General features: G+C 28.8%; 1 protein-coding gene across 2 annotated transcripts; it reads left to right on the forward strand.

Annotated features, from left to right (window-relative positions):
• Positions 1 to 2,372: 2,372 nt before the first annotated feature.
• On the forward strand, positions 2,373 to 23,366 carry LOC140667602 (uncharacterized). Of its 2 annotated transcripts, none has more exons than XM_072895708.1 (11): positions 2,373 to 2,521; positions 6,606 to 6,760; positions 6,844 to 6,969; positions 7,203 to 7,329; positions 17,765 to 17,951; positions 20,050 to 20,167; positions 20,282 to 20,535; positions 20,916 to 21,218; positions 21,299 to 21,529; positions 21,775 to 21,912; positions 22,225 to 23,366. In XM_072895708.1, the coding sequence occupies exons 3-11, from the start codon at positions 6,863 to 6,865 to the stop codon at positions 22,362 to 22,364; spliced, it is 1,605 nt and encodes a 534-aa protein (XP_072751809.1). In that variant the 5' UTR covers positions 2,373 to 2,521; positions 6,606 to 6,760; positions 6,844 to 6,862; the 3' UTR covers positions 22,365 to 23,366. The 2 variants fall into 2 exon arrangements, with proteins under 2 accessions (XP_072751809.1, XP_072751799.1); XM_072895698.1 differs by lacking the exon at positions 2,373 to 2,521 and adding an exon at positions 3,221 to 3,752.
• Positions 23,367 to 24,527: the final 1,161 nt, after the last annotated feature.

Here is a 24,527-nt window from a genome sequence, read left to right on the forward strand (position 1 = left end):
ATCAATAAAACGAATGCTCGTCAATATACATAATTGCTCCCGCTAGTTACGCATTCTTTAAAAAAATCAAATATTACAATTAAAAAAAAATATTAGTAATTAATATAAAATTTATAAGAACTAACATTATATTTTCTGTAGCGTTATATTTATGCACTTGGTTTCATTCGATAAACTAAAAAGTTTGTAGAAATTCCGTTTTATTTATTGCAAAAAAATTAGGATGTATGTTATGATGTTTCAATCTGTGTTTACAATCGATCACATGTACAAATAGACGATAATAATTCATGTTCATCGTATCGTTTCTCTCTCGACACGTTTCCACAAATTGAAAATATTTTCAACGCAGATACCTGATCCGGTATTATTAAGCAACGATGCTCTCAACGTGATTTTCCACAAAATTGCAAAATTAATCAGCATGGCGTTAGTACGCACCATAGAGTTAGTACGCAGATAATTCTGTCACTGAAATATTTATATTAATTAACTTCGTTATATTGTTATAATTGTTCAGGAATTTTACATAAAAACAAGTAGGTATCTCTGGAAAAAATAATTGATGATTTGCAATCTATATTTAAGTACTATTTCGGCTATTAAAAATATTTGTTTAAACATATCAGATAACTTACAAATGTCAAAATGCAGTTTAATAAAATTTACAAAAATTAGCGGTTACTTTCTTCAAATAAACAAGCCGTAAAAGTATTAGCATATGTGTATTATGTAGAAAACTTGCCCCGAAGTAAAAGTGCATTATTTTTATATTATTAAAAAAAAAGATTGCGCTCGACAGGTGATCGCTCAGAAAAAAATTGTTTTCTTTAACCAGTAGCGAGCTTTTACCGTGCGTGATAAATAATATACATATAATATATAATATATAATAATTTAAGCATATAATATACAATTAGCAGTTTTATATCACAAACTTTTCACCCCAGCAATATTCGAATTTTATTCATAAATTTCAGTGTAAACTACATTTTATTATGTAAATAATAAATTAAAACGATTAATTATGAATAAAATATGATGCACATTACGTTGATAAAATTTATTTAAATTCTATAAATCTAAAAAACAATATTAATGGTTCTTATATAAATAAAAAAAAAAGCTAATAAGAGCCGAAAACGGTTAAAGGCGCGATTTAAAAAAGAAATAAAAAATAGAATTTGTTAAATTTATTTTAAACATTTCGGTCCCATCCCATAAATATCAATTTTAATATAATGGAAATAGCCTGGTATGAGACTGGCACATTTAAAATAAATTTATGAATTAATAAAATCACGAATTGTAGTAATCTCTTGAGTAGTGAAAAAATATCGGGGCTTTACCATAACTCGATCTTAAGACCTCTCAGCTGGCAACCACTTTATCACTGATTATGAGTCACACACTGTCCCGTATCACTATATTTTTCTTACTGGCTTATTTGTATATTTTTGACGCCTACAGAATTCTATTTTTTATTTCTTTTTTAAATTGCATCTTTGACTTTGCACTCAGCTTTTATTAGCGCATTTTTTTAAATTTTAATTTATTGTTAATATCGAGAGCCTTATGATTTTTATAAATTCTTATATAATTTTCAATAAGTTCTTGTATATTATATAAAAATTGTATAATATGCTTCGAAATTAATGAGTAGTTTTAATTTTATTCATATATTGTTAAGTTGCGCTTTTTACACATTAAATAATCTCCACAATACATCGCGCAAATAAACGATATACATCTGGGAAACAGAATTTACGTCACATACTTACATGTGGCTACCTTGCGATTATAAAATGTTTGTTTAGCTATCTGCAGTTGTACGATAAGTAGAATATATTGCAACATATATATAAACCGGTATTTGAAAATATAAAACAAAGAGATAAGCCAAAAAATAAAAAAAACATGTCTACTGTATTTATTCTATAATATATTTTGCTATAATGTATTCTCAACGCGAGACAATATTAATATATTTTAGATTAATTTATAATATAAGTAAAATATTTATGATTTATAAATAAAAAATTATTAAATATTTATATATTACTTAAAAACCGAAAAAATGCATTTAACAGTCATTAAAAATTTTGACAATATTAACACGCAAAATTATGCCAAGGCTAAGCTAGTTTTTTTTAACTAATGACTAATTTCTGAAACATTACAAATGGAGCGTTCCTCCGTAGTTACTAATTACTCTATTTAGCGGGATGTTGTGCAGTATTATAGAATTAAACGGTCGATGCTTTGAGCGAGAATCCAACCATAGTACGATCTATTGCGTGTTGCGAGAATAAGAGGGAAGACAGTGAATTGCTCTTCCAATCATCTCATTACACGAGTCTGCCCGCTCTCGGCTATTCCGACAGACAACTTTAACTCCGGCTTTCGCGTATTCTATTCCAACTCTTTTTTTTTAACGTGAGAGCAGTTCTGTATCCGAAACATTAGACTATAAATGAAATTAAAGCTATTATACTGCAAGAAAAAGTTTATTACAAAAAATGTAAGTATTATTAATTTATGCAAATTATGCAAGCGAAAATATTATATATAATGTATAATAACAGTATGGAGTAAATATAGACTATATATAAATTGCAAATGATGCAAGATAATGTATAACATAATGTGTTTTGATTTTATGCAATTAATACCGCAAAGTTACACTAAACATGCTTATAATATATACTTAATAATATTCATAAATTCATATTATGGAATAACATAAGTTTTCTGGTATTACGTTTGTTGCTTATGTTTCGTGATAGATGGAAAGTCTCTTTTTGCTAAATTAGATATGGCGTAAGAAAGGCCGATTTCTGTTTCAGTAACCTACTTTTTCAAGAACACAGCTTGAACATTTCGTCATTTTCACATGCTCTCGAACTTCATATCGCTTGATTAACCAATCGATTTCTTTATTATGCAATATCGATCCCGCGTTCTTCTATTGTTGTCATGCTCTACTGATAACTCGCAATAATACTTTGTTGATCGCAATGTCAATGTCTCCACAGGATATCCTCGTCGCTTTGCTAACTAAAGTACCAGCATGACGGTACCACACCCTCTCTCTCCCTTGCTTCAAGAACGAGGGCCCATACGACCTCCGTCCCTCTAAACGTGCCCTTCCCTCAACTCTTCGGCGTGATCGTTGTCGTAGTGTTCGTCGTTGTCGGAGGGTCGGAGTTCATTGTGCCACAAGTGCATTCCGAGTGCCGGCGACGCCAATTGCTCGTTACGAACCTGGGACCAGTTGCGAATCGCTCTGTGAAAGCGACAGTAACATTTCCCGGAGCGAAGGCTTGGCCATTGTAATAGTCTCGAGTAGTAAAAACATCATAGAATACACGTTTGTGTGCCTTTGTGCGCAAAATGATATGGCATTTTCGTGAGAGGGTAGTCCGTAGTTTACATTCGCAACACGAATTCATTTGAATGCGCGTCTCTGCAATTTTTACGAAAGATACATGACGCGAAAACAAAGGAGTGTGCAAATATCTTTTATAAATTTTAAAATATGAGCGTTTTAACTAAATACTTTAACATGTTATTTTGTGTGAGAAAAAGAAGTGAAAAAATAATTTAATTTTTATTTTAAATGCCACATTACTGTTTAATGAAAATTAGTTCAATTAAAAACCAAGAACGTAGCTGAACATGAGCTGAAACTAATGAAGTGATACAACATTTAAAGAGTTACACGGATTAAGTAAAAAACTGCAGTATTCAATGTAAGTAAGAAATGAGAAGACAATTATTTTTTATCTTATATGAATGATATTATAATATATTATTTTATATAATGTATTTTGTGATAACTTCAATCATATTAATTTTAATGAAGAAAAATTTTTAAGCACGTAAATATTATTATATTGCTAAAGAGATTAAAAAAATATTTGTGCATTTTATTGAAAAGTAAAATAAATACTAAACTGAATACGATTATTTTTTCATAGATAGACGCTGATATTAAGATTCTGATTTTATTCTGTTTTTCGAATATACGTGTAAACGTTAAACGTTTATCTGTTTACATTCACTTTCAAAAAAACGTTTACACGTAAGACTCGCTATTATGCGTTTAAACGAAACGTATAAATGTTTATTAAACGTAAAAATATTCGGAAAAAGGTTTCTAATAAACGGATATGTTAACAATACGTGTAAACGTGTTTTCGTTTATACGTATACTAGCGAACCCTAATTTTAACCCGCAGAATGCATCGATGCATGGCAAAATAGCGATAATATGGCGCATATCTTTTATCCTTTTACGAGACCAAATGCAAAAAAAAAAAAACATTTTACTCCACTTTCTTTATTTCTTAAACTATTAAACGAGAAAAATTGTGTTTTAAATCAGAGTAGTGTCTAATTAATACATAATTGTATTAATTAGGTACTAATAATTATATAAGAGTATAATTATATAAGAGCCCTCGTAAAAGTTTTCTGTGAACCGCATAAACTGAAGTAACATTGACAAAATTAATTTGCATCTATATTTTATTTAAATTAGTCTTACATATAAGATAATACACTCTCGGTACATTCTTTTGTTAGTTTAGATATTTTGATAATATGATATTGTGATTAATATTCGATAATTGCACATGATCGAATTCTGTACATTACTCTTAGAAGTCTTCTAATCAATGGTCTTTAGAATAAAATATTTAAAGTGGCTTTCGAGGACAAAAAAGTTGATGACCTTTGAATTAATAAAGAAATTAATATTCTTAAACTTTATTTTAATTGCACAGGTTTAAAATATTCATGTCTTCTATGCAAATTAAAAAATAAATCTAACATGTATTATTTTATTTTAATAATTCTAATACATATAAAAATGTAGATACACATTATAAAATATGAAAAAAATAATTATAAAATAATCTGAAAGATGCAAAAACCTAGATCAATTAATTCTTAAAATTTATTAAACGAGAGAAATATTTCTCTCATATTTCATATAATTATGTATAAACTATTGCCACAATGTTTTTTTTTCTAGGAGAAATAGAGAAATTTGGTTTGAATACCATTAATTTACTATTTAACTATGAATGACATGACACGTAATAAATTAATATATTCGATTATTCGGCTATTAATCAACTATCAGCTTTCACAAGTATATATTACGATATTAGAAAACTCGATTGAGATACTTTCTTACGAATTATTGAAATCGGTTGTCGTAACATTTCTAAATAAGAAACGGAGAATTCTCACGATTAAAACAGCTGGTCGACGCGTTTGAATAAGCGACGACATCTCATCAACTTCTTGTCTACCTTGTGCTGAGTTAAATAGCAGAAAAAAAGTGCTGTATGCGCCATGTGTGAAATTTCAAACTCGTGATGTTGACTATAGTATTAGTTAATTGAATTAACATATCGTAGCAGTTATTCTAATCAAATAATTAGCAAAACTTTTATTTCTTTCGCAATATTGTTACAAATGAGTCTAAAGTTAGCAATTGATATTTTAAAAATAAAATAAAAATAATTATCTAATATAATATATGTATAATTATGAAATAATTATATAATATATTCTCTTATTATATCTATATTTTTTTCTATAAGTATATCAATCATATTATATTAGATTATTATTTTTTGCAATAAAGAATATAAATAATAACATTGCAAAACACCTTGAATTATAATGATATTAAACAGAAATAATGATTAAATAATTAAATTAAAGAGAATCACACGAAATTCACTGTTCAAAATATTCTCTCTCACAGAGAGTATTGATTTCGTCTGTTTAGTGGTTCATTCTGTCATTCAATATTCTGCATTATCCTTGTTACGTTTTGACATTCAACGTTTGACATATATTCAATATTGAATGTCACACTTGTATCATACTACGATCGACCAATTGGAGTCACAGTTAATACTTCCTCTCAGAAAGGATCTTTTTGGAGGGGACATTTGTGATAACCCCATTTCCGTTTATCCTATACGAATGTCTAACAGTTATTACAATAATATCGTTCCTTCCCCCCAATAATTGTCCAAATCATTATACAGGGTGGGCCAAATAACCTGTGACAGGCTATTTTCTCCGAAACTATTGGAGATATATAGACTTGAATTTTGTTTTACATTAAATGATACATGGGGGCTGATTACTTGGCGCGTAGGAAAATTTTTTGGGGGGACTTTTAGGGGGACAAAAAGAAGATACTCCTTATTTTTTTAATTGAATGGGGTACATTTTTTTAAATATTCAGGTAGCTTTCATCAAATTAACAACATTTACTTGAAACATTTTTTTTTTATCTTTGTACTGTTAAGGAGTTATGAAAGATTTCAATTTGATTTACAGAATACATTTATTAATGTACTCTAAGTTATTTCAACCTTGTTTACAAACATGTTCGGCATTGAGAAGGTATATTATTTGGCCCACCCTGTATATTTTATATAGTTATATATTTTATGTAGATGGATACATATATATTTTTTATGGTATAGACATATAAAGATTAATTTATATTACGTATTCCTTTCCTTGCCTTACATTATATCGACAGTAATAAGATACTTTCTATTCGGTAACAGCTTTTTCCTTCGTCTGACTAGTGACATACGAGAAGATGGAAATGTCACTTTTACTCGAACAACACCAACTATCAAGGTTCTTTCGATGTAGGTTATTTTGAAGAAATTGTATTTAAAATACAAAGCTCAAATACTTTTTTGTCATACTAACAATAGTAAGTATGTTATAAAGATACTGCTTTTAAAATATGTTTATACAAACTGTATAAAAAAATATATTTAAAAATACATTTTCTAGATCTTGTAATTGCACTGAAATGAATTTCTCGGAGATTTCGTGGATCTTCTTTCTGATCGTGGCCTTTGAAACGGTGTCTCTTTCCAGCTTGTTGATCGGAGATCACGTGTGTTCAAGAGTAGAAAAGTTAGTGTCCTACAAAAAATACAACGATTAAATATAAGTGATAATTATTATTTTTGATAATATTATCGAATCTATTTTATATATATTTTTAAAGAGAGACCTTCACCTAAAAGCCTTGACAATGAACCCGGCATGCGTAATACGCCACATATTATTATGCATGTTTTGCCGCCGCTGCATACCGTAAGTTCGATAAGGGAACTAGTCGATAACTAATTGATCGTACATTACAGTTACACAGTTACGTCGTACGAGACTTACACCGAGCCAGTTGTGGTCAACACGTTCACTTGGTGTTTACAAATTCCCCCAAGATGCCCCAAGACGCGGACCGAGCTACGACAACGCTATCGTATAAAGGTGAGTTCTAATTTTGTTATTAATTTTAAATGTAATTTTGTGATTTAAGAAAATATCAATCCCATCATTTAACGAGAATATTTTTCGATATCGATCATTTTTTATATTACGGATCGTTATTCTTATATCACTAAATAATTTTCTCGACACACATTCAGAAGCATTAGCACAATTAACTTTGTCATAAAGTCATTTATTTTTCAATTTTTTTTATCTGAATTTATTTGATGGTATATCTTATGCGTATTAAAAAATTTAGAAGAAAATGATTAGAAATTTTATTAGTAACAGAGAGGCTGTTATTTGTGTCAAGAGAACGCCTGATTTCACTGACAAAAATGCATAATTCACGCCTAATGCAAATATCTACGCAGACAAGACTAATTTTATTTTTCATCAGTGAAATCTACAATGATGAGAGCATAAGTTTCATAAGCTCTCGCAATGTCGTTAACTCATAGAATATAGCTCGTGGAAAAGACCCATTTTCCCAGGCTCTGTTCAAAGGGATAGGAAAATATAGTTATATAATCTTATACAACAAAAGAATTATCATAAAATTTATTTCGTAGAAATTTCGAGCGTACAATGGATGAGAAAGTATTGCTCCATTAAAAAATTAACATTCTTTTTATAATTTAATCAATATAAAATCAGTACCTTAAAATATAAAATATATAAATATATAAATACAATATATGAAGTCGATAGCTTAAAATTTCTCTGCATCAAATATAAAGACGTGACATACAATAAAGAAATAGCTTCTCCACGATCGACGAAATTAGAATTGTCGAAAGAAAGGACACACTCGCTAAACAATAGATCTATAATTTATTCTAATGACAGGGATTGCGTCGCAATAGGAGTTACATAAACTCTCATTTCCACTTCTCGTTACGGAAAAGTGTCGTTCCCCAAGCATCGCGAATGGAAAACGATCGGCCTGCGGACACGGTAAAATGCTTCGCGTGGCGAATACCTATGCGGGTACCTATGCGGTAAATCGTGTAACGCCCCATATATACACAATGCAACAAAACAACCTGCCTATTCTCTTCCGCTTTTACATTCTTACTCTCCGTCTTTCTCTCTTGTGACACGCACATCCTTGTTCTCTGTCTTCCTCGTTGTTGCTGTTCGAGCAGGGAAAGTTTGTATCAATAGCAGTAGAGTCTGATTAAGTAAATAAATAAAAAAGAAGATAAAATACACATATGTGTGAGCGTCGGAAGGAGATCGAGGAGGGGCGACGAGTTGCAGCTATAATTACGCTCTGTGAAATGCGGAATTAACGAATCGCGCCGAAAGAAGGAGGAACCTGTCCTGTCTCGGGATTACGAAACGATCCAGAAGAGGACCATTAGCTGAAAAAGATTTCGTACAACTTTGCACGGCACCTCGAGAAAGGAAACGCCGGAAGTCGACAATTTGCGAAACATTTAACTCGAAACATAGCAGGTAGATGCAGATATATCTTCGATTTTCACGCGATAATAAGACACAGTTTCTCGAAAAGTACGTATAAAGAAGAAAAGAATGTATATATTTTTTTCCGTACAATTACTTTTTTCCAAAGAATACACATCTAATCGTGTGATAAATAAGAAGATAAACATCAGCATCCAATAAATTACAATTACACGATTGATTGTATCTCGTAGAAGATGCAAGTATGCTCGTGTTCAACGAACAGGCCTGCTTATAATTTAACGAAAGATCGACATCGAATCTTGATATCGCTTCAATTAAGGCACGAATTATCGAGGCGTGGATGTAATAATAAAGCCGAAATGTGAAATCTTCCGTTAATTTACTTCCTGTACGATCGATAACATGCCGCACGAAAGTGAGTCCAATATTTAACGACGATGAGATGTGACATATGTCATGCAAACAGAGTAGCGAACAATAAACGTAATTGATGTGTAAAAAATATCATGTGTCATTGCAAATGACTGGTCATGTATTCCGGAATTAATAACAGATAAAATTTTATAAATATATATTTTTAGTATTTAGAGTTAAAATTTCAATATTTGAAAAAATTGTATACATTTCATACGTCAATTGTGATATTAATTGTCCATTTCTTTCTAGAAAAGAATAATATATCACTTTTGCCTATTTATAAAATATTTGTATTTAACAATAAGAAGACTAAGAAAAATTTCACTTTTAAGGAAAAGAGAGAATTATGCAAATAACTTCTACATAAATTACATAGACAAATATATAAATATTCAATCAAGTTAAACATTAGAATTTATCTGATATTTATCCTTGAAATTTTTGGAACTTATTTAAATAGAGATTTTTTTTTATTTTAATGTATAGCATTTTATTATGTATTTTATAATGTATATTCAATTTATTATATTATTAAATTAGATATACGAATAGTCATATTTACGAATTTCCGTTAAGCTTAATCTATTTATTTGTAACTTATTGTTAGCATTGCAATTCGTAAAGTTATATAACAAGAAACTCAGGCTTTCTCACAAAATTCTATGACAGTCGAATAAATTGCCCATTTGCCAATTAGACTAACGAGGCCGGGCTTTAAATTTTTATGCGTGTTCAAAGATTCGCAGCTCGAGAACTTAACCGGAAGTGAAATGATCTTGCCCGAAGGACGTTTCGTAATTGACATGTCGTACTACTGCGTATTATATCAAAGCTAAAAGAGAACGATCAAATGTAAAATGGAAAATACCATGCGAGGCATTCCCGCGCTAAGAACTCGCGCATACAAAATGTAAGGTAATGCAAAGTAGGGTTCACGTATATGTATGTACGTGAGATACCTTGCGCGCTACTTATTACGTGGACAATGGACTTATTTCATACAGTTTATGAGAAAAAAAAAATATTTCGTCGTAATATCGATAGTGTGTCATGCATACTGCTTTAATTAGCATGTTGTTTCGAAACTATTGCACCTTTTTTTCTCTTAAATTGTGGTAAACATAATGCTTATTTCTATATAACAATTTGTAAAAAGAGGATTTTTACGTATCTATAAGAAATTGCAATGCATATTTTAATATATATTATACATTTAAGTGAGTATTTAGAAAATATTTAGTAAACTAATACGATTGAAAAATCAAAAGAGAAAATAAACGAATAATCATTACATTTAACAAATATGTCAAACATAATTACCGAAATTACGAGTAAATTATTTCATGCGTAAAAAAAGAAGTAATCTCTTTTGTCATATCATTGTAGAAGATTTTATTTGATATTTATCTATATCTATATCTACATCTATATCTATATTTATTTATTTATATCTTTGTTCCGCTTATAATAAAATTAAAAAGAGATATAAACGTTACATTATAAAAACCGTAAATTAAAATTAAACGCTCAACTAAACTTGCTTAATCATTTCCGCTTTCACCTAAGAGCTGTCTGAAAATTTATTTGCGTAATATACATAATCAGCAAAACGTGCTAATCTCAATAACTGGTCTCAATTTATTGAGCATTAAATTAAATGCAAGTGGTATCAAATGTTTATTATCCATTTTAGAATTTTACAGAGAGCATCCATCCTGTTATTATCTTATAATCTATATACGTTTATATTTGAACTAGAATTACATACAAAAAATTATACAACAGCTTTCATTGGAGTTTTGCCAATTCGACATTTATCGTAAATATAAATCGACTCATTGAATCACATGTTCTTTATGATTTCGCCATACAATCGAAGGTTTCGGCTTATTAGCATACTATCGAAATGGTCGATCAGGTGTTATGTCGTCATCGTGTAGCGTATAGATTATGTATGAGGAGCAATGTAATTGATAACGCAATACTTATGTAAATAAAAACGGGACTTTAACGATGGTGCGAATCCAAGCAAATGCATTGTGTAAATAAAACGTCTGTCGTCATTTCGCTAATTACTGGGTGTGTTCTTGAAAGTCCTTGTAATAAACGTGCGAATTTTGGAAAATAAAACAGTAACATTATTCTGACTCTGGAGCAACATTGCGAGCGGGAAGAATCACGAGAAATTTTTGTTTTATTTCTGCCATTGAAAAAAAACGAGCAATCCTTTCGCACGAGTTAGAGACGGAAATTATTAGTCGGGAATAAAAAACCAGGAGTCGTCAAAATAATGCGCTATTAATTATCTATTATTAAAGAATTATAAGAATAATTAATATTACCATAAATTGTGAAATAAATTTGTAAGTTTTGTGAAAAAAAACAACTTATAACTATTAAATAACGCAACGATAAGAAAACGCAAAAAGATTATTTTTAATTGTTATTAGCAATAGTCTGTAATATTGGCATGCATGATATAATTGACATTTATCATTGCAATGTCGCCTAACAGTTGAATTAAAACAAGAATGTTCGATAAAAAATCTGAGCAAGATAATATGAGCGAGAATTATCGTTAAACAAATCGAGGTCACTTGTCGTTTTCTAACATTCTAGAAACCATCTGAATTACACAACTTTTGAGTAATAACGCATGAGCATTAACTCATGGATAAAACTCTCAATATAACTCCTTTATAAAGATATAAATCGGAATATATCATCTATCCGGAGAAAGAAAGAAAGTATGCATAAAAAGTTACAGTTCACCGACTTTATTGCCACTTAGATATGTTGTAAAGAAGATTATTCTAAGTAATTCCCTGCAAGAATCAAATGAAAGACAGTGTTAGATTAGGAGATCTCAAATTAAAATTTAAAAATTATAATTTTAATGCTTTTTTATTATAAACTGCTATTAGAAAATTAATGTACGTCGTACTAATGCATTCGGCATCTAACTAGAAAAAGTTTTTGTTTACATTATTTAAAGGATAGCTATACATGGTCATGGATATTATGTCAGCGATTGATTTCATTTATTTCTCCCAGTTCATTAACAGCTTTCAACATGACTAATAAAAAAATAAAATTTATGTAATTAATTTTTATAATTAATTTTTGTTTATGCACATGTAGTTCATTTTTTCTCATTTCGATGAATAAATATTTCTATTGTCAAAAATATTATTTATTGAATGCATGGACAGAGTAGAGGAGGAGTCCTTCTTTTCTACACCTGCGTCCTAAAAAAAATCTAACTTGTTAACCCAATTTGTAAATAGTGGCGTTAAAATCAGTAAAAAATAATCTTTTATGCATATTTACCTCTTTTGAAATTAAAGTTACAAGTTTATAGCTATCATTTATTATGTATAAATATTTATAATACTCATATTATTAAATTACAGAACAATAAAAGGAAACTATTTATCGTATTATTATGTAACTGATTTGTGTTAGAGAGGTATAATAAAAATTAAAAAAAAAAACAGAAAATGTTATATAAAAACAACACGAAACAAAAAATGATTGTTTCTATGCTTTAAAATATTTTGAAAAAAAATATGCTTATTGATTTGTGTAATTATAAAATTTGTGTTCATTATGACGCTTTTGACATAAATAAAAAAATCAATACATTGAAATCTCAAAAGAGCGTATTGCATTCCCCCATGCGTTAAGTCACGCGCTAAATTCCTCTCTGGTAACACGCATGAATAGATAACGACCCAGTGATGCAGCGATTGCACAAAGTTGTGGGCGCAATACGGACAGACGTAGAGAAATCTGCTTATGCAAATTTAGAGTAACCGTCGTTCAAAATGATACCTTCTCACGGCCCTGAACTTAGCAAGAGTGAACCAGAGAGAACGTACCAGAGCCCTGCACGATGCGTTCTAGTGAGGTTCTAGTGTCAAATAAAAATAAAATGAGGTGACAACTGCATTTGTCATCTCTCATATGCAAAACTCGATAACATTCACTTGACATCGATCGTACGTCAAACATATGGAAAAAATACATAATAAATATAATATATCTTTAATATACTAAGAAATAATATACGTGATTATTAATATATTATGATTATTTATTAATCCTGTTCACATAATATTCGAACTGTCACCGAACTGTCAAATCAGAGATGTCATATTCGGGTTGCACCAGCATGTCAAATCGTGATAAAAAATATGACACACACAAATGAAAACTGCGTACATGTGACATATGCTTCAAAATTAGATTTAATAATTCAAAAAACATCTATTGAGAACGAATTCAAAAATCATCAAAAGAATTATATAATTAATCACTTATAAAAAAATCTTTGTTGTAGTTCCAAAATTAATAAAAGCTTGATTTTCCAGGAAAATTTAAACCAATTTAAACTTTATATTTGCGTGTACATATTCTCTTGAGAGATACATGCGTGTTACACAAAGTTTTCTCGTTACTATCATAATTTCTATGTAAGATATTGAATTATAATTTATTGTTGTAAAAAATTAAGAAGCAATTTTAACAATTTTAATTTTTTATTATACAAGATAAATTCTTTTATTTTATAACTAGTTTTATTGCAGATAATGTATTCTCAGAATTAATCATATGAAATAATTTATAACCAAAAAACATTAATCATCACAGGATACATTGTCAAACAAATAAATATATAGGAAAAGTAATATTATAAAGTATTGAAATAAAATTATATTTGCTTATAATTATTTTAAATAATGTGTAATTAATATAAATTTTATTAGAGGAATTAAAATTTTAATTGAGAAATTATAATTTATATTATAAAATTAACACGTTTAAAATTTTATTGAAACATTCCTGTATATACATAATTTTTACCCAATCCGTTTTGTCTTTCTTGTTTTAAGTAAATTTTCAATGATTCCCAAGACTTAACTCGTGAAAATATAATATACAGTTGTTCATAATTAAAAATTCTTTTCTTAAATCAATTACGATTTTGTCAAATGTCTATCCTTGTAATTTATCATATTTATTATCATAGCAAAAAATATTTTAATCCAGTAGAAATTGCCTTTTTTAAAATATTATTATTACAAGCTTTACAATAAAGTTATGCAATTTAGAACGACTATTTCTCTTTTTTCTTATCATTAGTCAGAATTTTAACAAATTGTTTCTTAATTCTAAAATGAATACTCTTGTTACTTTATTGCACAAACTTTTGCTGATGTTCAAATTTCTAATTAGCATAATAACCGTGTATTTTCTTAATCAAAGTTCATGAAATGGAAGGCTCGTTGGATTAAAAGAATTCAAATATTCTGTTAAAAGAGCTAGATTAATATCATAATTATTATTAATTTTCTCAGTACTATCACAAATAAATTTACAATTTGTTTTCTTACTTTGTCTACATCAACAGTTTGTGCGGAAAGTAATGTGCACACTTTGCTGCAAGTCTGTACTGATTGTGTTTGATTATTTCTTTATATGTATCTTTTATTAATATTCGCATTAAATCTCAGTAGAACATTAATATTATTAAATTGATTGTTCAGAGTATCATTATCTAAATCGAATGAAAAGTGAACAAATTTATGTTTATATAATAAAATGCGCATATTTCATTAATGAAGAGATATCAAAATGTTGCCATAAAAAATTAATTGACAAATTTACAGTTTTAAAACGTGTAGCTTTTTGTTTAAATATTAATAATATTCAGAATAACGTGATAACAATATAATCACAATTAGCGGTCTTAAATATTTCATACCAAGATATAATTTATAATAGAGAATAAAATAATTAAAATAAAATCTATATTTACAATAGATTGTAAAAGCGAGAAAACATTATGCTATTGAAATGATATTCACATACAATACTGCGCTAAATAATGATATAGTTTACTATATTGTATATGTTTCTTGTCGATTTTTCTTGATTGTTATCGAATAGAATCGTGTGAATGCTATTGAGATAATACTCACATATTGTGTTAAATAATAATACAATTTACTGTGTCCGTTTATTGTATATGTTTTTTATCGACTTTATTGATTTATTTCCGAAATTGATAATGTCGATAAAAAAACCACACAATGCAACAAACTATCATTATTTAGTTCAGCGCAATATTGTAATTAATAACTATCTCTTTTTTGTGAAAGAGAGTCACGTTATGTAACCGAAAGGTTTGCTCTGCAAATTAATCATGTCAGTTACGGCATTTAGTGAGAACAAAAAAACTTTTACCTCAATTTTCAGTGCAATTAGTAATTTGCTGTAAAAAGTTATGCTGTAAAAAATGATTTTAAATACACATGTTTATTGATTAACGAATATAGCTTAGATTTTATATATGTAAAAATTAATTTGATGTTAAATATTAAGTTTTACAGTCAAGAGATAAAAAAACATTTTTTGATGTTGATGGTTTACCAAAAAATTATTATTCACAAACATCATTTCACATATTTCAAATTTTTAGAATTAAATAACGCGCGTTTCTAGACAAATATATTTAACAATTACTTTAAAATCAGAATTTTATTAAAGATAAAAAGAAAGTTTTTATAATCATCATTTTTATATTTAATGTTTAATTAATTTTTTAAGCTTCTATCATTTTGCAATGGTTTATGTGTGACTAATCATACATTACAAAGTTATACGTTTCACATTTCATTTCTACATATTTTTAGAAAAATAATATTTCTAGAAAAGCATCTCCACATTGTTCGAAAAATCCGTAAATGAAAAGAGTAACAATAATTTGGCAGCATATCATGTATATGTCAAGATAAATTTCTTGACAATATATTATAGTGAAAGTGAAAGAAAGCATTCAAAGTTTATCACACCCACATCAATCAATTTGCATATAATTCAGTTTATATCAGAGACCTTGTTAGTGTTTCTAAAAGTATATTATGAAGTCTCTGATGGCGTGTTCGGTTGAAAAATTGGATCGCGTAAAATCTGCATAATAATGCGTTTTAAAGGTGTATATATATATATATATATATATATTAAAGGTCCGTTTTGCGAACGGAACATCATTCGTAATGAAGTAAAAGGGGAGAATGTTACCAACCGTTCGATATTGGTCTGCTGCAATCTTTCAGGCAAATTTCACGCAACGCGATCACTTCTCGGCCACAGAAGCGTGAACGGCGGCAAAATGAATAACGTTTGCATATAGAACAGAAAAGGAATGGTCTTAATTTATGATCGTGAACACCAATTTTCTCGTGCGTATCTTTTTACGTCACAGAGGATACATATATATATAAATCCTTAAGCCGATTTTCTCGTGCGTATCCTTTTACGCCACAGAAAATTTATATACATATATATATATTCTAATGTTCGATACTCAATTGATTTGATGAAATTATTATATTTAAGGATCTGTTAAAAATCAAAATTTGTGAAAAATATTTGACAGCAAAATACAACATATAATAATATATATATATATATAATATAATATATATTTTATGAATCTCTTCTCTCTCTCTCTCTCTCTCTCTCTCTCTCTCTCTCTCTCTCTCTCTCTCTCTCTCTCTCTGTCTCTCTCAAATGTGCTTCTGTAAATAAAAATATGATTTATCACTTATAAATAATTAAATAATTAAAACTCTAAAATAAAAAAATCTAATTTGACTATTATCTTTTTAATTTAATATATTTGCATACATTTTATTCCTATTTATTGTTATATTTTTTGTTTTTTATGATTATAAATAAATTTATTATGCAAAGAACTTGTTACGCGCGTATGTTTTTAATCTTGTTCCCTGTGATCCCCCTTCATTTTTCATCGCGTGCTCTCTGCATTCCACGCCAGCATTCTTACTTTTACTCTTACTAATGATCAGAATCTCATGCTTTAGAGAGTGAAATAACGATCGTCTTATCTCCGGAATTCTTTCTCGAAATTGGAATCATCGGTGAAATCGTGCGCGTTCTCGAAATAAAAAAAATAGAACGAAATATTATTTAATAGTAATATATTTAAATATTATCTCATACTAATGCTGTAAATATTAAACATTTAAATCAACGAATTATTAATATACGACAGCAAAAAGTTATTAATAATTGCCGAAATCATAAGCGCACTTTGTGAACGGAACATCATTCATAATAAAGTAAAAGGAGAGAATGTAACCGATTGTTTAGCATCAGCTACTGTAATATTTCAAGTGAATTTCACGCAACGCGATCACTTCTGGGCCACAGAAGCAGTGAACGGCGACGAAATATAATAACGTTTGCATATAAAAAAAATAATGTAGATAAAAAAAGGAACAGTCTTAATTATGAACACCGATTTAAACGCGCATATTTTTTTATATCAGAAAGGATTTATATATTTTCGAATCTTCGATATTCAATTCTCAATTAAGCACAAATCACGTCATAGGATTCTTGGAAAATAATTGTACTTAAGAACCTGTCAAAATTTGAAATTAAATTTTATTAAATTTTAAAATATTTTTTCAACATTGTCTGTATTTCAGTTAAAATATAATCATGAAATATACGCAACATATATTATGTGTGAAATATGTATGTATTACAGACGGAGGAGAAATCGAAAACTGTAAAAGAATGCTGCGTAGGATACAAAATGCTGATGACTCACGACGATACACACGATACGGATGCGAGATGTCTACCGTTCTGCGAAAAATGTCTGGCGGGTGTATGCATCGCGCCAAACGAATGTCAATGCAATCCTGGATATCACGGAAATGATTGCGCCCATGGTGAGTCAAAATTAAAATCCATTAATCAATATTTTCGTTCTTTATGATATAATTTTTAATTTAGTAATTTATTATTGTTTAAATTTGTAATTTTTAAAGAAAAACGCAGTTAAAGGCAATAAATGAGCCATTAATGTGTAATACAAATAATACGGTGATTTAATACATTGTTAAATTAGATGTCATAACGCCGTAACAATAATAATTAAGCGGTGTGAACGGTGAAATTAAATGACTTAATTATGACAAATTCGAAATTATTAAAGAATGTAAAAAGTACATAATAGAAATCGAAATAGAAACATTTAATTTTTATATGAGCGTCTCGTCTTATTGTAATTTTTACATTTACAATTAAAATATATTTAAAGATTTTCATATATAGATTCTATAATATATAATTATGACATAATATGATTATGATGTATTATTTATAATAATTATTTTTTGCTTTCTGTGTGATTTCTAAAAAAGATTGAACAATTGAAGATATTGAGAAAAGAAATAAAAAAAAAATTTTTTTTTCTGTTGTATTTGCGAATTTTATTGTATTTCTTTTTACATGTTTCTCGTTATATGTATAGCACTTTTAAATTTACTAATTTAATTTTTCAACACATATGATTACTTAAGGCAGTACTAGTTTCATCTATAACATCTCAGTAAATATGAAAACAATCTGTTTACAAAGATCTGTCTAAAAAAAGATAGACATTTTAGAAGGTTGTTAAAGCTCCTTAGTTAATGATATTTGTTATATCTATTTATCGAAACGGAATTATATTTGCAGTGCTAATTAGATGCTAATGAATCTCGCTGTGACATTTAAAAAAATATATATGTAAACTAAGGTAATAAACAGTTATAAATATACATACAAAGTCGCGTGTAGTAAACCTTCGAAGAACTTTAAAATGTCCGTATAATTAATAGACTCACTGCTAACTTTCAAGGTCTGTGCGATTTATAAATTCAGCGACAGTTTCGAAATAATCCTCACTTGATAAATACGTTTGAAGCGAAAAAATAAGCGATGTGTACCTGATTGTAAAAAAGAATTAAGAGGAATTGAGGGGATAAATTCGAAACGGATAAGGACAAACGCGCATATAACGTAAAATTTCACGCTCTACAAAACAAACCGACTTTCCATTATCACAAAAAACGAATATATGAAGTGACTGTTTTCAGAAATAAATAATATTTCCACGTAACTCAATATATAATAATAATGAGTAGGTTTCATTATTTTCACATCTCGTTAAAACTAACTTTATATTACACATCTCTGTAAAATGTTATAATCGAAATTGCTATAAAACAAAGGCGGCAATCCATTAAATATTAATTATTCTAGCGTAATAGAATGCATATAGGATTTTTAAAGCAATATTTATTTTTTTTCACATTATCAGCTTTTAATTTTTCCGCTATTTATGTTAACACTTACTAAAATTTATTAATTACGTTTTTTACCATTTTCAAATTTACCGAAATTATTTTACATTTATTTATTGTGAGACCCCATGAGTATTGGAATTAATAATAAAAAATTATAGATTTATCGCGTTATCAAACAAGCAAAAGTTGCATGCAACTGTTGCATCAATATAATCGAGGGCTTCGAAAGTTGCGGAAGCCCGGAAGTTACGAAGCCGTTACTTTCCCATGAATGTTCAAGAAGGTCGTGGGCGGAATGGAGTCGATCAGATACAACGTCCGATATCATAACATATAACATAATCGTGATATTAACGCTTTATAAAAGATATGCGCACAATAATAATTTCATTCATCTTAAAAATATTTCTTAAATACAGTTACATCTATTTCTTGTTAATTTCAACAATTACATTTAATTATCTGTGTTACTCCATTAGCTAAATTTCCAATATTAATATATTATACGGAAATGTATTAAATTATAGCCTAAAATATTCATGAAATATATTGACATTGTAATTTAAAATATATATTTTTTTTAAGAAGAGAAATAAATATTAGTAGAATAAATATATTAGACATTATTTCTTGTATAACGTAAGTATTAAAGAATTATATACATATTTATAAAATATTGAATATTAATTTCATTCAGGGTGCCCGATAGGAACCTGGGGTCTGTATTGTATGGAAGTGTGCAATTGCGGTATAAATGGCATCTGCGATCCTATAAATGGCGCTTGTCAATGTTCCCCAGGATTGCAAGGACCACAGTAAGCGGTTAAAAAACTCGCATAAACAAATGCTTTCGTCAAGAAATTAAGACAGCAAAATGTTTAACATGTTAAGGTAAAAATTATGCAGTGAAAATGATTATTTTTTTGCAGCTGCCAAGAGCATTGTGCCATCGGCCAATGGGGTCCAGATTGTGCAAACAACTGCACATGTCAAAATCGAGACAATAACTGCGATGCCGTAACCGGAAAATGCACAAAGGATGACGTCTCTTTAGTCGAAACATCACCCGCTTATTATGTGCGGAGCTCTACCACTGAACGCGTACAAACACCCAGAATTAGCAACATGGAGTATACAGAACTTGTCTCGATGCCGCGTGAGACTACCGAACGCCAGACAGAAGGTGAGATAATACGTTTATCGAAGGAAGTATTTATGTGCGCTTTGCGCAACTATTTCCTCCACGGATGTAGAAATGACTCTTCAGTTTTTAAACGTTAAATACAGTTGTATACAAGTGTCAAGAAAAATTTGTTAATTAAAATTTATTAAAAAATTAGTTAAAGTGTTAGTATTAACTAAATTACATATTTCTTACTCTCCTTGTGCGTCGTGAAAAAATTATTTGTTAATAATGTTTACTTGACAGACTACCGTAATTGACAGTACTCTTGTTATGTAAATGATAAACTGTTTTTAGGTTTAATATAATTTAATAAATAATTAATAATAGAGATTAACGATATTATTATAATGTATTATAATATTTAATTTTACTCGTAGATATCAATGACAGTTGGAATAATACGAATTACATTCCGGAAACAACGAGTCCGGCAACTGCTTCGATCGCGATCCCTCCTCAGAAAGCAACAACAAACGAGACAAGAACAAAAAATCTTTCGACTACTGCTCGTCCTGTAATTGTACTAGTCTCTGTTCCTGAACGCAGAAGGGACGTCGAAAAAGATAGGCAAAAGTTTGCAACAAAGGACACGTTTCTCAGACACGTGCAAAATGACAGAAGCATCGACGTGCCAAATATCGATTATGTAAAAACTATTCATAAAGATAATATTTCGAGAGGTATTTTAAAAATAATTATAAATATCTTTACATTTCTGTATTTGATATCTACTGAAACAAAGTATTTTTCTTGACGATAGACGACATTCAGACATCTACGCCGATTCCATTGGACATCGCTCTAATTGTCGTGGCTGCGATTGTCTCCCTCGGTTTGACTTCGCTCGCGGTGGTTATGGTCCTTCATATGCGTTCCAAACTATTCGAGACCGTTCGTCTTGGCATCTATGACGACGAGAAAACCAAGAGCCAAGAACGCGAAAGCGTGAACAACGGAAGATTGTCCACAGTGGTGAACGCTAGCCTGCCTCGTGAGTATCGAGCATTACATTCACTTGATGCAACATTCTCTTCTGAATTGTTAGTGAAATCTATGTCCTTGACCCTGATGTGGTCTAGCCATGTAACAGCCACGATCATAGTCTTGACCGTCATAACTATAGCGAAGAAACTATAATCGATCATGCGATATATCATCTAATTCCTTTGCACAATCGCTAATCAGCTCTCTTGTATGCAAATGTGCATATATCTGTCGATTTCGTTACAATTTTAGCACCTCCGATTCGTGTGAATCCGATATTTGCCACTACGGAACCGGAAACGATATTGACTGTCGACGGCATCGAGTCCTTGAATACTTATGCTAATGGTGCCGCTACAATCGGTCTGCGAATTTCCGGTAACCTTCGTGGTAAGTTTCCCAATTTTTTTAAATTAAGAAAATTTACCTCATTAAACGCAATATCATAATAGGTACAAAATTAATCTTCTAATTTAGCTAATTTTCTAAGAAAATTAGCTAAATTAATAAAAAAATTTAATAGATAATAGCTAATGTGACAGTTAATAATCTATATAATATAGTTTTATATTTTAGTGAAATTATAATTGTAATATTGTTTAATATTATTATAATATATTGTTGTTTTAATAAAAAGACTAAAAATTCTTATTTATTGACATTATTCTTAAAATATTTAACTTGTATTACTATAAATCATAGATCTGTTACAAGACGGCCATTACGATCGACCATCAGCAACTCTGATACGTCTACAAACAAACTTTGATCATAATACGGAGCATTTATATGATGAAATACCTTTACAAACTACCGCGCTATCCAATCGCAAGGATGTGTGATAAAGACATTATATTTATGATCAAATCTACTTAGTTAATAATGCAACATCGTTATATGAAAAAAACATGAAGAATTTTTAGACGAAATCTGTTATGGGCAAATAATCGATGAAAAGTCAATCGTTCGATTATATGGAAAAATGTGAAAAAACTGGTTTCTGATCTTACGCACAGTTGTTGAACAAGTTTGAAGGTTGAACATAATTATAATTAAGTAGGATAAGCAAAAAAACAAGTCGTTTAAGCATCATACTGTCAATGACCGCCGACAGAATTTAACCAGTGGAGCGTGTAACTTTCTGAATAAACTATTTCAACGGAATGACGTCAAACTAAGCGAGACAGAATGCACTAGATTACGATTGCGCGCAAATGCGCAATTAGATGGAAAGCGCGAAATAATAGAGTCCCATGTAACAAGCAGGAAATGTGACGTGACGTACTATCATTATCCAGATAGTATTAAACATTTGTATAATTGATGCGGAGCTATTTGCTTATGAATAAATAGATAATAATGCGAAAATAAATTGCCTGATAAATCTGACAATTTTACTCCGTATTGGCGTAATTTACTCAGTTACATTCTTATATTATTAAATTATGTTGCGTAAATTAATAAATTAATCATTTTTGTCACAATTAGTATTATATACGAGCAATCTTTTTGCATTAAATATTGACGCATTACTCACGGAACAAAGTCAAACATTGTATTTTTTTAATTTAAAAATTTTATTAATATATAAATTTTTTATAACATTATTTTTAACAATGTTATAAATTTTTTATATAAATTTTAAAATTACTTCATAGAATGTATATATATATATTCCTAAAAATGTAACACTTTTTCTACGCCAACACATCTTTCACACGTTTCATGTTAATAATATATATACTGCGTTTCCGAGTTATATCAGTAGTGATATGTAAGTAAGTGATAATTTAAGCAATGGTATAAATTCTTAATCATAAAAGGAAGTACACTTAATAATTTTTTGTATTAAAATAAAACCAAAGAATTAAAATCCTAATTAAATAGACGCAATGTATATGCAATGTAGAAAAATATAATGTTAATATATATTTCTATAAAAGTTAAAAAAAGTTTTAATAATTATGTATAATAAATTAAATAAATTATGTACTAAAATATATATAAGTATATATATATATATATATAATATCTATAATATATATAAATCTTAATATAATCTCTTAATTTTTTAAATTATTGCTATATTTTTGTGTTAATGCTTTATAAAACATTACCTTAACTTTGTATGTTGAAATGTTTTTGTTAAAAATTTGGAATCATTGAAAGAGGATTAATCAAATTATAAGTTATTATTGTTGATAATAATTTAAAAAATTCTACTCATCTTTATATAAAAAATAGTTTTTATGGAAAGAGAAAATAAAAAAGCCCTTCTTTATATCACAAAATAATCTGATCCCTTTAATTAAGTATGAAAAAAATTACATTCTACAATAAATAGTTGTACTCGTTTCAAAGAACTGTTATTTGTAGTCAGCTTATCATAATTAAATGTTGTGTACATTTATCACATTTAACATATTCTTGCGCTGTCTTATTATCACTTTGATTCGCTCATGCATTCATTCCCGGGTGATGTCAGATGGATTGTGTAAACAACGCCAATATGTATATACTCCTCGTACATATCGGCGTTGTTTATACACGTGTAAGCGAAATTCAAAATAAAGTACACATACAGATTCAAAAAACATATATGTTTTGTATAAGAATTTAGTTTATCTCTTAAGACCATAATGTTTATTTTTTTTGAAAAAAAATTATTTTCTCTCAAAAAACATTATATGTATATAAACGTTAAATTCAGTATAATCTTCCCTTCCGATAACCTTCCCTAACTTAGATAAAATGAGTGAATAAACATTTCTTAATTGTAATAACTTCCATATTCATTACATATGTATATTTTCTTATACTTTATAATTTAATATACATGGCGTAAGTATAATTAAAAAAAAACAATTTTTTTAGAATTTTAACTTTAAATTTAGAAGGATTTTGCAAAAGTAATTTTTACGGTATTTACATAACAGCTAATACAATTGTACATAATTTACAAAATAGCTAACGATATTATTAAACTAAAATTTAATTGTGATAAG

The sequence above is a fragment of the Anoplolepis gracilipes genome, chromosome 1 (genome assembly GCF_047496725.1).
Source record: "Anoplolepis gracilipes chromosome 1, ASM4749672v1, whole genome shotgun sequence".
Taxonomy (NCBI): Eukaryota; Metazoa; Arthropoda; class Insecta; order Hymenoptera; family Formicidae; genus Anoplolepis; species Anoplolepis gracilipes.